Source organism: Halichondria panicea, chromosome 16 (assembly GCF_963675165.1).
Source record: "Halichondria panicea chromosome 16, odHalPani1.1, whole genome shotgun sequence".
Lineage (NCBI taxonomy): Eukaryota > Metazoa > Porifera > Demospongiae > Suberitida > Halichondriidae > Halichondria > Halichondria panicea.
Window position 1 is genome coordinate 5536388 of NC_087392.1, and position 17537 is coordinate 5553924.

At 39.2% G+C, this 17537-nt stretch overlaps 2 protein-coding genes across 2 annotated transcripts; one reads left to right on the top strand and one right to left on the bottom strand.

The window, feature by feature from the left end:
• The first annotated feature begins 76 nt into the window (after positions 1–76).
• Positions 77–7932, top strand: LOC135350579 (SWI/SNF-related matrix-associated actin-dependent regulator of chromatin subfamily A containing DEAD/H box 1A-like). The gene is made up of 5 exons (XM_064549428.1): positions 77–114; positions 171–288; positions 501–671; positions 3703–3920; positions 4288–7932. Exons 3-4 carry the CDS (start codon positions 632–634, stop codon positions 3918–3920), a joined length of 258 nt encoding a protein of 85 aa, XP_064405498.1. The 5' UTR covers positions 77–114; positions 171–288; positions 501–631; the 3' UTR covers positions 4288–7932.
• LOC135350531 (probable serine/threonine-protein kinase kinX) lies at positions 903–3436 on the bottom strand. Its single transcript, XM_064549356.1, has one exon. It carries the CDS (start codon positions 3177–3179, stop codon positions 999–1001), a length of 2181 nt encoding a protein of 726 aa, XP_064405426.1. The 5' UTR covers positions 3180–3436; the 3' UTR covers positions 903–998.
• Positions 7933–17537: the final 9605 nt, after the last annotated feature.

Genomic DNA, 17537 nt, shown 5'->3' on the forward strand with positions numbered 1-17537 from the left:
GTTACCTTTATTGTGTCATTTCAGCCTTGTATAGTGTACTTGCGTAATTTGTGTGTGTATTTGTACTGTAGGTGCATGGAGGCTCTTGTTTCAAAGAAGGGTCTTAGTGAACAGGTAGGTCTCCCTCCATCTATAATCTAGAGCCTGCTTTGACTGTCCCCCACCCCCAGTTACTGTAGGGCTGTCTGACACTACTGGCAGAGAGGAAGGTTCTTGTTAGACTACTGGCTCAATGCAAGACCATCTCAACCTCATCCAGACAAGTTCTCTCATCTGCAAAACTCCGAGGTATGTATCTTTAGCAGTCGAGAGGATGCTTCTGTATTGTAGCTACTGGAGATTGGCCATTCTCATTGTGAAATATCCACTCTATTAGACTAGTTGCCATTGCTTTTATAATGTGAGAGCACTACTGACACTTACTACCCTTCCCCCCCACACACCCACACCCACACACACACACACACACCCACCCCCACACACACACACACATCCCACAGAGAGTGGACGAGTCGAGTGCCTATTACCAGGAGCAGGTGAGACAGGCCAAGCAGATCATGACACCCTTCACACTGCGGAGGCTCAAGTCACAAGTGCTGAGTCAGCTCCCGGCTGGACATTTTACAGGGGCATGGTGGAGAGGTCACTCAGAGTCAATCAGGGCCGACATGGTGAGTGCCTGCAGGGGAATGTTGTGTGTTGGGAGATTGTGGCTAGTTTGTGTAGCTACTACTCGCTTAGTTGAAGTAATTGAACTACCGTATGTACTGTATAGCTGGTAAATATATTTATGTTAGAGATCATCACAATGTTCTAGGAACTGCTTATGCCTCGATCTATCTTATATGTAATATTAATTATAACTTGCACAGCAAAATCGCCAAAGATAGAAATCACCAACATATATTACTTCATCTGCTCACCACATTTGTTAGTTATCAACATAATAATCAATGTTACATAATATACTGTACTTCAATACGACACAAAGAACAAGTCTATACAAAAGTAATTACTTCACATTTTCTGTATGTATCATCTCTACGCACAACCATCAGTTTATTCCCAGGGAGGGCAGCAGTGACGCATTTTGATCGAGGTGTTGACGTTTGATTAATGAAAGTCCATGATGTCTCGTTGTACTGATATATGTCCTTACATCTAGAGTCCCTCCCACCCACTGCCAGCAGGTGGCCATTGATGGTAACAAGAGAGGACCAGCTAACTGGTAAAGGAGCAATCTTCTCCCATATAGCTGAGCTTGGCTGGGACTGAGTTAGTTGTCTTAATGAGCATTTGTACACTGAATACTTCTCTTGAGCATCACTAGTTCGTAGGTGTATGTACACATAGTCTCCACAGATCGTTGTTGATAGGTCAGTGGTTGACACAGGTAGTGAGCTAACAATAGACCATCGCATGTTAGCAGTGTTTAATATCTCGACTGTATTTAAACGTTTTGCATCACGAAATCCCCCAGTCACTACAAGTGTGTTGTTAGCGTACACAGCTCCAGGTCCCCACCGTCTGGTTGGCATGGGAGGGAAGTGTTCGACCCATTCGTTGTTAATATAGCTGTAGAGTTTGTTACTAAAGAGTTGTGTGACTGACTGTCCCCCCACAGTTGTGAGCATGTCATCGACACTGACAATAGTGAAGTGGCTGTTAGGGCAAGGTGGTAACTCGTGCCACTGATTGTTGCTGAACTCATAAACAGTTTTGCTTCCATCTCGACTAAAGTATGCCTTGTCTCCAATCACGGCTGATGATCCATACCACATACCAACAGGTACATCAGGTAGTGACTCTATTGTAGCAGGTTTCATCAGTGTAGCTTGCTCATCTTGTAGTGCGACTTGGTGCATTCGAGTCGATAGATCATGAGATTCCTCGTTCTTGCTTGCCAACATTTGTCTCAGTTGAGTGACTTCTCTGTCTCGTTGATCGATGGCTTGTTGGAGGGCAGCAGTGTTCTCCTCACTTGATTGCAACTCTTGGTTGAGTCTCCTCAGCTGTCTCTCCCTGGCTTCAGCCTCATGTTGAAGGGTTTGGTTTTCTTGTTGAATGGTTTGGTTATCTTGTTTTTCTTGTGCTAGTTCTGTAGCAAGTTGACCATTTTCAACATTCTTTGTGTGTAACTGTTCATTGTTTTGCATTATTGTCTCTTGATTTTCTTGTAGCTGTGTGTTTTTTTGTGTAATTTGTTCGTCTTTCTCTCTGATCATCTGGTGCAGGTCTTGTTGGGAGCTTTCCTGGTACTGTGGTGTCCTCTTGAGAGCATCCAGTGTTTGGCAAAGCTGTTGGGAAGATGGTCGCTCAACATCTCTGTCTTTGAGGCAGTGACGAGCAATCGGCAGTAGAGGGTGGGTGGGCTCAATCAGGCTCATGTGAGCTTGTCTTCTCTCTAGTTCTGGGATTGCTATTTTAGCTTCAACTATGTGAATTGGATTTCGTGGATTGGGAACTTGAATACTCTCAAATCGATCTGTTGGCTTTGGAAACTGTCGAGTTGTGGTCTGAACTAGAAGCACACCAAATGAGAAGTTGTCTAGTTTCTCTGTATACACTGGTGGTTCGTTTAGTGCCTCGGGAGACATGAAGGCTGGTGTTCCCGGGCATGTGGTCATTGTGGCTAGTCGGTTGACGTTTTTGTCCCTGAAGTTGGACATTCCAAAATCGGTGACTTTGGCTCGAGTCCCTGCAATGAGTAGGACATTGTTGCTGGAGAGGTCGCGATGGATGATCCCATTGGAGTGGAGAAAAGCAAGTGCTTGAGCTATGTCATAGGAGAGGTTGACTTGGATGTGGTAGGGAATGTCTCCAGGTGATGACTCCAGGAAGTGTGTCAGACTGTCGTCCATGAGCTCCATGAGAAGAACTGGTGCATTTGTGTCGGGATCGCGATAGGTCCCCAAGTACTGTACAATGTTGGGGTGGTTGATACGACTCAGAAATGCACACTCTGTTTCGAATCTTCTAAACGGGTGTCGATGCTCTTTGCCAGGATCTGGAACAGCTATTTGGAAGAGCACTGGATAGAGTAGTTTGGCAGCACAGAGTAGCTGGTCACACTTGGCTTTACACACTGCCCCGTAGGAGCCAGTACCAAGGGTATCATTCTTGAAGAGTTGAACATTTCTGAATATGTACTCTTGTTCACGGTCTTGTCTCTCAGCCATAGCTAGTGATTTGTTAGCAAACTATAGTTGTACAGTTAAAAGCTAGTCAGCAAAGGGGTGATCATGTGCTTGTTGTGTGTTTCATGTGCAATAAAAATTCAAGCCAGATGTGTATCGTTAATAACTATGGTTTCAAAACCTTGTAATTCCATAATTTGTGGCCGTTACCTAGCAACCAAACCTTACACAAGTGAATGTATGGCCATAGGTGGTGCCAAACTAATTTTCTAGAATGGTGAATAGTTTTTACCTTAATTGGGTGTGTTATATTTGCAGATGAGTTTGTAGTAAGTATCGACTTATTTGCAACAATAGCTTTGTAACATACAAACCTGTCATTGTTAGCACATGACTCTTATCACTCCGTATTGTTTATAGTATACCTCTGTGTGTTATAGGTATTTGTGTAGCCATAAGAAGGTTGGTGGTGTCAGTAGGCTAGTGCAATGGCTTAGTTTTCATTGTGTGATCTGTTCATTGTATGTATTAGTGCCCCATACTGAGCACCCCCTCTCCACTACAGGTGATGAGCTCAACAAGAGGATGGACGTGATGGTAGACCTTCGCAAGGCCACCAACCATCCCCTACTCCTGAGACACCACTACACTGACCACACCCTACACTGCATGGTGAGGACCATCCTAAAGGAGCCCAGTCACAGAGATGCTGTTCCCAACCTCGTGTGGGAGGATATGAGTGTAATGTTAGACTTTGAACTGCACAACCTCTGCACACTGTAGGTGTGTGTGTGTGGGCGTGTGTGTGTGTGTGGGCATGTTATGTAATGCACATGTACACACATACGTAGTCACTGTCAGAATACGTCCTACCCGGGAGCTTGGTGGGAATGCCACTGAACCTGAAACTCTCAATCGTGCACTGCACTGCGCATGCAACAACTACAGTTGACCCTCGCTAATTAATCTGAGACCACACTCCATCTGAATACATGCAGATTAACGGATGTCTTATATGATTTTATGGATATTATTAACGAAGACACTTTTGTACATGTATTCAATATGAATAATATGCTATTACTGTGACCAGAGTTTTTTATCTCAACTTTCTAGAATGTCTTGTGAGCTCTCTTCGTTTTCATTGCAGTGGCCATTCTATTGAGTACATTATTAATGCAAAGCCAGTTAGAGTGCGCAGTAGTCTATTCTACTGACAGCTGCTCCTCTTTTCTGTCAGTGAAAGGTGAGTTGGTGCTCACTTTGTAGCTGACAAGAGTACATGTGTGTAGAGTGGAGCCCTTCATTCTTATGTTCTGTAACAGGCTACCAATACAGTAGAGACTCGTATAACGGAAAATACCAGTTTTACAATGTGTGTGTTTGTGTGTAATCATATGTACGCTTGTTATAATCGAGTAAACGCTTTCCACGGTACATTTGTAGCATGACTATACATTTCTAACCAACCTCTTAATGATTATTGTGGGCGAAACAAATATTATGCTATTGCAAACAAAGTATGCCCGAGGCATTGTAATGATAGCAGTCTCTAAGTCTACAGTTGTGGTTAGTATCTGTTTTTGATGTTGTACTCCTTATCAGTATCTGTTTCTAGTCCATCGATCACTTTCACTAAATCATCTTCCAAATATCTAACAGTTAAATTTAGGAAAGGCTTTCTCTGAATGTATGCCATTGCAAACTTTTTTAAATGACCCTCAATCAATCTATCGGAAATATTTAGATTTTGATGGCCTTGATTGTGTATTAGCATTTCACACACAGACTTAGTGATTTCATTGTTTGGTTCGAGTAGTTGTAAATCATCTTCACTACAGTCTAACGTGTTTAGCGTTGTGTTTTCATGTAAGCTTTCAAATAGTTTTGTCCATCCCAGAATGCTTGATCTGTGTCTGAATGTTAGTTCTATCAATGAGCAATTTTGTGACAGAGCGTCAGCAACACAACAAACCAAGTCATCATTTGTCTCATACAGACGACCTATTTTTAGAACAGTCAGTGTTTTGTTGTTGATCAGTAGACATTTCAAAGCTGTGCAACACTCCTCTCCATCCAAGATATTACCACTGACATCTAGTGTGGTGATGCATGATGAACAAAGACCATTGAAAAGTTCTGTCCAACCATTCTCTATTTTATAATTATGGTTGAGAATAAGTTCTCTCAAAGGAGAGTCCTTCGAAAAAGTAATTCCCTTAATGCTTCTTCCGTCAAACTACACCAGTCAACTCTCAAAACAGTTAGCACTTTACTTCCATGAATGTACTCTTTAAAGGCTAAAGATCCCTCATTTCCAAGTCCTTCATTTCCAAGTCCTAGATTACGTATGTCTAAAATTGTTATAGAAGTTGATGAGAGTGTTTGAAACAACAATGTTGCCATCTTGCCAGTAGTCCTAATATTGAGTTCTCTCAGGCTTTGATTATCTGATAAAGCATGGAAGAAAATTTCTGAATTATCACTTAATGTTACTTTTAAGACTCGTAGCTGCTTGCATGTTGTGACTATCTCTGAAAGTTGTCTCTTATTTTCTTCAGTCAATTGTAAACCGTATAAATTTAGCTCACGAAGGTTTTGAGACCTCACTGTAAGTAGTGCATTGAGCCAGCTGCTGTCTCCCTGAGTAGAGTATTCTAACTTGAGTGCCACAGTTCGATTGAGTAAGAGTCCATCCTCCAATTGTTTGATAGACGTGTCATTCAGTTTACATGAGTCCAGTTTCAGTGTTTGCAAACTATCCGTTTTTTTAAGCATATCTTGAATTTCCCCCGCATATTTTGTGAACTCCTTATTAGAAAGATTGGCTAATGTTAAACTAGTTACTGTTTTGTTACTTCCTATTGACCTGAGTAGAGCCTTTGACACGAATGATGTAGTGGTAACAGTTACTCCATGTAGTTCCGATGGCAAATTTCCTTCTAGCAAGGGCATAAATAGATCCTCTGAGTCATCATCTTGTATGTACTCGTCAGGTGACTCAATATCAAGATGAACTAGTTTGTCTTTGTGACTGACATTGCCAATTTAACCTTATCAGATGTTGAAATGTGAGCACGTACATTCACTGGCAAGTGATTTCGTAAGTGTGTTAAACCCTCGTGCCTTTTTTTGTTTCCATGTAAACGCAAGGTACGTAGATTTCTCTTGTTTTGTAAAGCTGCCATTAGTGTTGTAATATCGTATAAATGGAACTGGCTCTTATGAATTTGAAGGTGTTGTCAGAGCCTCCAAGTATACGGTTTTTTCCGTATTTATACGGATTTCTGTCTTCTAATACGGTTATACGGAATTAACTGCAAAAATACGGATATACATGTAGATCTAGAAGACTAGAAGTGACCTTTTGTCAGCTTACAGAATAAGTTAACTGGCCTTATAGTTGACAGTGAAGGGTCTAGAAGCATCCCTACAGCTGTAGTAGCTCTATGCCCTATACTGGTAGTGAGTCTGATACTGAAAGACAGCTATAAATTTATCTTGTAAAGCCAAGTTTCGCTTGCCACACCCCTTTATTGAAGGGTGGGGCAATTACAAAGCCACTACAAAACAGCATTTCATCTCATTTCCATGTTTTGTACATCGTTTATACTGAAAATCATCATTAAATACGAAAAATGAGCTGATTAATACTGAAAAGAAAAGTCTCTACTTGGAGGCTCTGTTTGATCGTGATATGTCGAATGTTGACGAAAATTTAAGGTTACTAATTTTCTTAATCCTTTCACAATTGCACCTCCTAACTCAGTGCATGATTCGTGGTGTGGGATACTAATGCTGTCCACCTTCGACTCTTCTAATAATAGTGGCATCAATAGATGTAGATCCTCAGCATTGATTTTGTTAGAAGTGACATCTAATTGTTTAGTTAAGCACAATACTGGAATGTCTCTTTTTGAATGTTTCTTTGTAGTTAATGTCTTGAAGCGGTCATCATTAAGACTGCACTGAGACAAGTTTATCTCATCCCACACGTGATCTTTTGGAGTTAGGGCGAGAAAGTTGGCCAAGACAAGGCAGTCAAACTGAGAGAGACTGTGCTCTGACAAGTTGAGTGAATTGGTCACCAGACAGGGCAAGAGCCAGTTGTGTGTTGTTTGTCGGCTTTCATATTGAAGATGGGCTAGGAACAAGAAACGAGATCTCTCTTGTTTTCGCAGATCTTTTGTTTTAGTTTTGTATTTATGCTCCACATGAGTGTTTATTGATTTCGGAGCTGGGAAGGCTTGTTCGATGGGAAGAAAATCAAGTTGAGTCAATCCTGAGAGAAAGAGAGCTCTTTGTTAGTGCGAGATGTCTGGCTGCTAGAAACTCTTGAATGGTTAAATGAAGGAACTGATAATAATGAGCCTCCAATACTCCCGTACACTTTATTAGGTTTAGCAGTCCCAGTGACAAAGCACCTCTTTCTTTGGTGACTTCTGTATGTTTAAAGATCAGTTTGTCTTGAGTCATTCCTGTGAATGCAGTTTCTGATAGGTAGTCTAAACACTTGATAACTTGAGTTGGCAATGTCGTTATAGCATTAGCATGTTCTATCTGGTCATTGTCAATTTTGTCTAGTTCTTGAATTTTGTTCTTGTAGTGTTTGAGTGTGTACAGAATGAATACCTCATAGAGTTGTGTGAGTGTGTCGGGTAAGGTATCTTGTTGCTGGTAGACATACAGTACAATCCTGCAGTTTAAAGGGATATAGCATAGGGAGACAATATCCAACCTCTCTTTCAGCATCTGTATTAGCTTCTTTGCCTTTTCCTTGTCTGTAACGTTTTGCGTTATAGTTAAACAATGGCCTCGAGTGGTATATTTGATTTACACGCGAGAGTAATCTGATAAACCACGAGGCGCATGTAGGACCAGAAAGCCAGAAATCGGAAAAAGCGGAAGTGAAGAGTAAATGAGTGGGCGTAGCAGGGCAATGCATTCCAAGGTTAACCTTTGATTTTGCACAGAGATATCCTCTTGCCTGATCACTCTACTAGTCTATGTAAGTAAGTAGAAAGCTGGCCAGCCTAGTTTTAAGTAGACTCTCCATTGTCTGCAGTATAGACTTGATATAATAGCTAGCTACTAGCACATGTCTGCAGTAGACTCTAGCTAGCTACATGCACAATGACTGAATTAATTTTGTCTGTACACTGAGCTAGATTTAGTATGAATTTAACATTATCATTTTTAATTCAGCCAGTCACCTAACTCCTACTTATACTCCCCAATTTATTGTCCATAGAGCCAAATAACTTCTGCAGAGGTTATTTGGCTCTATACTGAAACACGCCGAGCCACTTTTCTGACTTTCTGAGAGCCATGATTATAGAACGGGAACTGGAATAATTATGTTCAATCCTGGTCTATACACAAGCAATTAAGTATATCAGCCAATAAGTTATGTTGATATACTCAAGTTACTTTAATCGACTGGAACTTGCTGAGCAACTTTTCTGACTTTCCGAGAGCAGTGGTTCGTTAACGGGAACCCAGAAAAATAACATATTCAGTGCTGGTCTAGACATGCATGCAGATATCAGCCAATATGTTGATATATACTCAAGTTTACAATTCTGAGGTTACTTTAATCGACTGGAACTTGCTGAGCAACTTTTCTGACTTTCCGAGAGCAGTGATTCGTTAACGGGAACCCAGAAAATAACATATTCAGTGCTGGTCTAGACATGCATGCAGATATCAGCCAATATGTTGATATATACTCAAGTTTACAATTCTGAGGTTACTTTAATCGACTGGAACTTGCTGAGCAACATTTCTGACTTTCCGAGAGCAGTGGTTCGTTAACGGGAACCCAGAAAAATAATATATTCAGTGCTGGTCTAGACATGCATGCAGATATCAGCCAGTATGTTGATATATACTCAAGTTTACAATTCTGAGGTTACTTCAATCGACTGGAACTTGCTGAGCAACTTTTCTGACTTTCCGAGAACAGTGGTTCGTACGGGAACCCTGAAAAATAAAATATTCAGTGCTGGTCTAGACATGCATGCAGATATCAGCTAGTATGTTGATATATACTCTTCTGAGGTTATTTGAATCGACTGGAACTTGCTGAGCAACTTTTCTGACTTTCCGAGAGCAGTGGTTCGTTAACGGGAACCCTGAAAAATAATATATTCAATGCTAGTCTAGACATGCATGCATGCAGATATCAGCCAGTATGTTGATATATACTCAAGTTTACAATTCTGAGGTTACTTTAATTAATCGACTGGAACTTGCTAAGCAACTTTTCTGACTTTCCGAGAGCAGTGGTTCGTTAACGGGAATCCAGAAAAATAACATATTCAGTGCTGGTCTATAGACATGCATGCAGATATCAGCCAGTATGTTGATATATACTCAAGTTTACAATTCTGAGGTTACTTTAATCGACTGAAACTTGCTAAGCAACTTTTCTGACTTTCCGAGAGCAGTGGTTCGTCAACGGGAATCCAGAAAAATAACATATTCAGTGCTGGTCTATAGACATGCATGCAGATATCAGCCAGTATGTTGATATATACTCAAGTTTACAATTCTGAGGTTACTTTAATTGACTGGAACTTGCTAAGCAACTTTTCTGACTTTCCGAGAGCTGTGGTTCGTTAACGGGAATCCAGAAAAATAACATATGACATGCATGCAGATATCAGCCAGTATGTTGATATATACTCAAGTTTACAATTCTGAGGTTGCTTTAATCGACTGGAATTTGCTGAGCAACATTTCTGACTTTCCGAGAGCAGTGGTTCGTTAACGGGAACCCAGAAAAATAATATATTCAATGCTGGTCTAGACATGCATGCAGATATCAGCTAGTATGTTGATATATACTCTTCTGAGGTTATTTGAATCGACTGGAACTTGCTGAGCAACATTTCTGACTTTCCGAGAGCAGTGGTTTGTTAACGGGAACCCTGAAAAATAATATATTCAATGCTGGTCTAGACATGCATGCATGCAGATATCAGCCAGTATGTTGATATATACTCAAGTTTACAATTCTGAGGTTACTTTAATTAATCGACTGGAACTTGCTGAGCAACTTTTCTGACTTTCCGAGAGCAGTGGTTCGTTAACGGGAATCCAGAAAAATAACATATTCAGTGCTGGTCTATAGACATGCATGCAGATATCAGCCAGTATGTTGATATATACTCAAGTTTACAATTCTGAGGTTACTTTAATCGACTGAAACTTGCTAAGCAACTTTTCTGACTTTCCGAGAGCAGTGGTTCGTTAACGGGAATCCAGAAAAATAACATATTTAGTGCTGGTATATAGACATGCATGCAGATATATATCAGCCAGTATGTTGATATATACTCAAGTTTACAATTCTGAGGTTACTTTAATTGACTGGAACTTGCTAAGCAACTTTTCTGACTTTCCGAGAGCAGTGGTTCGTTAACGGGAATCCAGAAAAATAACATATTCAGTGCTGGTCTATAGACATGCATGCAGATATCAGCCAGTATGTTGATATATACTCAAGTTTACAATTCTGAGGTTGCTTTAATCGACTGGAACTTGCTGAGCAACATTTCTGACTTTCCGAGAGCAGTGGTTCGTTAACGGGAACCCAGAAAAATAATATATTCAGTGCTGGTCTAGACATGCATGCATGCAGATATCAGCCAGTATGTTGATATATACTCAAGTTTACAATTCTGAGGTTACTTTAATCGACTGGAACTTGCTGAGCAACATTTCTGACTTTCCGAGAGCAGTGGTTCGTTAACGGGAACCCAGAAAAATAATATATTCAGTGCTGGTCTATAGACATGCATGCAGATATCAGCCAGTATGTTGATATATATACTCAAGTTTACAATTCTGAGGTTACTTCAATCGACTGGAACTTACTGAGCAACTTTTCTGACTTTCCGAGAACAGTGGTTCGTTAACGAGAACCCTGAACAATAATATATTCAGTGCTGGTCTAGACATGCATGCAGATATCAGCTAGTGTGTTGATATATACTCTTCTGAGGTTATTTGAATCGACTGGAACTTGCTGAGCAACTTTTCCGACTTTCCGAGAGCAGTGGTTCGTTAACGGGAACCCTGAAAAATAATATATTCAATGCTGGTCTAGACATGCATGCATGCAGATATCAGCCAGTATGTTGATATAATTTTTTTACTCAAGTTTACAATTCTGAGGTTACTTTAATTAATCGACTGGAACTTGCTGAGCAACTTTTCTGACTTTCCGAGAGCAGTGGTTCGTTAACGGGAATCCAGAAAAATAACATATTCAGTGCTGGTCTATAGACATGCATGCAGATATCAGCCAGTATGTTGATATATACTCAAGTTTACAATTCTGAGGTTAATTTAATCGACTGAAACTTGCTAAGCAACTTTTCTGACTTTCCGAGAGCAGTGGTTCGTCAACGGGAATCCAGAAAAATAACATATTCAGTGCTGGTATATAGACATGCATGCAGATATAATTATATCAGCCAGTATGTTGATATATACTCAAGTTTACAATTCTGAGGTTACTTTAATTGATGGAACTTGCTAAGCAACTTTTCTGACTTTCCGAGAGCAGTGGTTCGTTAACGGGAATCCAGAAAAATAACATATTCAGTGCTGGTCTATAGACATGCATGCAGATATCAGCCAGTATGTTGATATATACTCAAGTTTACAATTCTGAGGTTACTTTAATCGACTGGAACTTGCTAAGCAACTTTTCTGACTTTCCGAGAGCTGTGCTTCGTAAACGGAAACCCAGAAAATATATTTAGTGCTGGTCTTAGACAAGCAGGTATAGCAGCCAATACGTTGATACACTCTTCTGAGGTTACTTTAATTGACTGGGAACTTGCTGAGAAACTTTTCTGACTTTCCGAGAGCAGTGATTCGTAAACAGAAACCCAGAAAATATATTCAGTGCTGGTCCTATATAGACAAGCAGGTATCAGCCAATAATTATGTTGATATACCTAAGTTTACAATTCTGAGGCTATACTTTAATCGACTGCATGGAACTTCGATCCTGGAGCAACTTTTCAGACTTTCCATGAGTAGTGATTCAACTGTAATTCATAAAAAGCATTTCTCGGACAAGCAATGCAGGCAGTCAGTCCATCCATACCTTCAGTTATTGTTACTTTACTCAACTATAGAACGACTCTTGACGTTCCATGGGCAGTAATTCAAATGTTGATTACAATATTTCACTAGATGCAAGATTATTATTCACGGCTCAGTGCAAAGATAGCCTTTTGAGTAAGTTCGTGACAGAAGATTCAATCATGAGAAACTATATTGAGTTCTGGCTATAGAGATTGAATCAAAGTGTATAGGACTATACGTAGACTCTATACTATATAATTTCATTTTGCTGGGCTGATAGACTGGTGTGTACCTGGTTTGTTGCATGACCATGCATGCATCTATATATAGTGTGTTGTCAGCAGCTAATTACTATAGGTTTTGCTTGAATAGATGTATTACTGTGTATTGTCTTGATAATTTGATATAATATAGTGTGTGTCATGGGTGTAGACTAAATTCTATACCAGGATCCATGCAAAACAGTATACACAAACAATCCTCAGTCCTGGCAGTGTATATATACGTAGTCTACACCAGTCCTATATACAATAGGTATATGGACGAGCATGCAGTGACAATGAAGTAGGCAGTGGTGATGCTGCGATTGAAAGACAGTTATGAGAGAGAGTGAGGAAAACTCTCACTGGATAAATACAGGCGTATATAGTTACAACATAAACTACATTGCAAGTAGATGATAATCGCTATAGTTAAGCTTGTAGATTGTACACCATCGTTTCTAGATATAATTATATGTCCTATATAGCTGTAATGCAAGGCCGGCCTATATAATTATATAGGCGATAGGAAAATGGGGGTGAGGCTGAAGCCCCCCGCAGGTGATTCTGGTGCATCCAAAGCACTTCCTGACACAGTAATTTATGTTGCTTACATTTTATAGAAGGCAAGCATAATTATATCTCTACCAAAGATTGGAGCGCCCCAATAAAAAAGACTTACTACTGTCGTGGCCGTACCGTGACCATACCGTGACAATTAATCTGTCAGTATGTAAAATGAATAATTATGTCAATAATTTGTTTACACCATAATTATAATTAAATACACCAAGCCACAGGTGTTTCAACCATTGACGAAAAGTCTGTCAAAGAAAGAGATTCCATGAAGTGTTCTGGCATTAGCGAAGATGAGGTGCAAAAATAATTATATCAATAGTTCTCGACTCAACCAGAAAATCAAAGGAAGATTTGAGAATAAACCATCCAATGCATTCAAGCAATCCTTATATAATTATAGCATCAAGTTCATAATAAGCATTATGCATGGACTATCCCGTAGGCATACAAAGCAAGATAATAATACAACGTACATACCAGACAGGCTTTAATTAATATGGCCGGGGCTGTTAAAATAATGTTGTGTCGTTGAAACTTAATTATCCAACTGATAGCCTCCCTCACACATATATAGGGCAATATTCTAGATTTATATATTTTAACAGATACACCAAGAGAGGCCGGTATAGTGGATCAACCATATATAACTATACTCCGACGACCACTTCTTGGTTTTATTCTCTCTCACAGCCAACTATAATTATAGTTATAATCCGCCTATTTGATCCACAAGTAACCTTTTTTTACAATTCAAGCTATAATTATAACTTCAGCAGTACTTCCACCCAATCATCTCCCTAACCCTCCCAATAATTATGTTAAAACTGCCTATTCATATAGAACTAAAAACAGACAACATCAGCTATTGTATATACAGACATGCAACGGCCACAAAAGCGTCCTTAACTGGTTCACCAAGGAATAAGACATAACGTTAAAAACTTGCATGGGTTAAGGAAATATACACTACTATCAAGCTATGCAAACTAGAGGAACTGCAATTACAAAACCAATCCCTGATCCTAAAATTGATTATGACACAAACCTATAGCAAAAACTCTAGCAGCCAACCCCAAGAAGCTGTTCTCTAAATCCACTATACCTATGCCCTTGTAACAGATGTATCATGAACTGCATGCATAAGAACTTACCAGAACTATAGCTAGTGTTAACAATCTGCCTATAATGTTATGTGTTTGTCCATTACAATTTTTACTCAGCGGCATCATACACAAAGTAACATGACTCGCGCACGTGATGAAGTATACTGTAAACTTACTAGTAATCTCCTAGAAAATGTTAACCGTGACGTTTTTAGGGGTGCATGTACAATGACATCTGATTCTAGCTATATTCGTTTGCGTTCAACGTTCAGAGCTGCTCACTGCACACTGATAGAAGACGATCTTTTCACAAAAATCATAAATAGAGACAATAGTCGGGTTGATCCTCTTCACTTCCACTCTTTACTCACTGCTAACAAATTCTGTGCGTTGCGTAATGTGTGCGCAAGCTTGCGCAATTGACAGGATATCACGTTACTTTGTGCACAGTTTTGTGTATAGAGGTATTGGTAGTTCGACACTCTTCTCTTCTTATATTATTTATACTCTTGCCGTTAATGTATAGTGCTATATTAATGATATAGTAACTATATTATTTCTAGCACAATACGTATATACGGTATCTCACATAATACCATGGCATAGTTATAGCCATGGGTATACATGTGTAACATGCACTCAGCCATAATTTTCATATAATTATCAGTTCACCAATAGTGTGTAATGCTATTCACATGCATGCATGCACACAGTACAGGTAACAGAGCTTTTCCAGTTTGAAAGAGTCTGCCCTATATAATTATTTAAATATACACTAGCTGAGTTTTGAAAAAAGTGAGACAAATTGTATGACACTATTAGATGCTTAAAACTACTGAAATTTTTTATCTGCATGTTCCCATATAATATGCATAAATGACCTGATCATGACATCTTCAGCAGATTACATCAAGAACGAAGACATTATCAAACTCTATTCTTCTATAAATAATGCTCATAGGACACATGCATGCAGGACACCATCAATGTGTACAGATACCAACTGACCTCACAGAATCTATTGGTTCCTAAATTAAACAGCATTGCAGTTATAGCAGATCTATATAATTATATATATAGAATGCACATTGTTAATTATTACAGCATAAAACAATTTATGCATGCAGTTACCTTGCCCTAGCTGGGATTGAGATGTCTCAGTATAATTATATAGCACTGCTTCGAATAATTTTCACTTTCAGTGTCATAGTGACACACACAACTCAGAACGTCTTTCACACTCAAGCCGAACCAGAAATCCAAAATCAACAAAAATTGAAAATCAGCAAAAAAAATCTGGAGACGCAACTGCTGATTGCTTTGTTGCTTTGTGCAAAATGAGATACTCCGAAAAGACATCAATGCGCAAGACATTATCCACTTGCAATTGTACCTAAATTATATGTCTACATGCAGGATAGTCTATCATGCTCATTAGAACTTGACGCTAAGGATTGCACTGGACGTAATTATTAAAGCATAGTTTTCTCAAATCTTCCTTTAATTTGATTTTCTGGTTGAGTCAGGAACTATTGATATAATTCTTTTTGCACCTCTAATGCTCGAATTTCTTTTTAATCTCCCTTCGATGGCATCCTTTTTCTTCTGTACGTAACACATGCGCTTTTCTTTCTGGTTGGTTAATGGGTTTCAATTTCACCCACTGACAGATTGTCACGGTATATGTGTATGGTAGTAAGCCTTTATCATTGGGGCGCTCCAATCGTTGGTAGGGATATGCTTGCCTTCCAATATGGGGACGATTATTTTAAGAAACTGGCCTGGCACGTATTACCACAAAACTAAAACTATAAACGTAGTAAACATTGCATAACCATTACGTAATTAACACATTGTACACATTGACAGTTTATGTTGTAACTATATATGCCTGTATACCTCTGATTCAGCACATTATGAGTATTCCTCGCTCACTCTCATATCTTCTTCAATCTCTAGTATTGCAGCATCATCTGCCTACTTCATGATATCGTCCTGCTTATCCATATACCTACATCTATATTGTATAGCTGTAGACTATAATATAATTATACACAACAGGACTTGACTATATAATGAAGATTGTTTGTGTATCATTACTGTGTTGGATCCTGGTATAGAATTTACCTTGTAATGTTATTATTAAGGGGTGTTTCAACAAAATTAATTTTCAGGGTTTCTGTTTACGAATCACTGCTCTTGGAAAGTCAATAAGTTCTAGTCAATTAAAGTAACCTCAGAATTGTAAACTTGGGTATAATTATAATTATAGGTATTAGTTGATACATGCTTGTCTAAGAACAGTATACTGAACATTTTCAGGGTCAATTTCCGTTTACGAATCACTGCATGCTCTTGGAAAGTCTAAAAAGTTGCTCAGTAAGTTCCCAGTCGATTAAATTAACCCGAGAAGAGTGTATCAACGTATTGGTTGATACCTGCTGGTCTAAAACCAGCACTAAATATACTTTCTGGGTTTCCGTTTACGAAGCACTGCTTTCGGAAAGTCTGAAAAGTTTCTCAGCTAGTTCTTGCTCAGCAAGTTCCAGTCGATTAAAGTAACCTCAGAATTGTAAACTTGAGTATAATTATATCAAATACTGGCTGCATGATATCTGCATGCATGTCTAGACCAGCACTGAATATGTTATTTTTCAGGGTTCCCGTTAATGAACCATAGCTCTCGGAAAGTCAGAAAAGTTGCTCAGCAAGTTCCCAGTCGATTAAAGTAACCTCAGAAGAGTGTATCAACGTATTGGCTGCTACCTGCTTGTCTAAGACCAGCATTAAATATATTTTCTGGGTTCCGTTTACTAAGCACTGCTCTCGGAAAGTCAGAAAAGTTTCTCAGCAACTTCCAGTCGATTAAAGTAACCTCAGAAGAGTATATATCAACATACTGGCTGATATCTGCATGCATACATGTCTAGACCAGCATGCATTGAATATAATTATTATTTTTCAGGGTTCCTGTTAACGAACCACTGCTCTCGGAAAGTCAGAAAAGTTTCTCAGCAAGTTCCAGTCGATTAAAGTAACCTCAGAATTGAGTATAATTTATATCAAATACTGGCTGATATCTGCATGCATGTCTAGTCCAGCACTGAATATATTATTTTCAGGGTTCCTGTTAACGAATCAGTGCTCTCGGAAAGTCAGAAAAGCTTCTTAGCAAGTTCCAGTCGATTAAAGTAACTTGAGTATTTCAACATAACTTATTGGCTGATACGTGCTTGTCTATATTATATCAGGACTGAACATAATTATTCCAGTTCCCGTTCTCGAATCATGGCTCTCAGAAAGTCAGAAAAGTGGCTCGGCGTGTTTCAGTAGAGCCAAATAACCTCAGGACA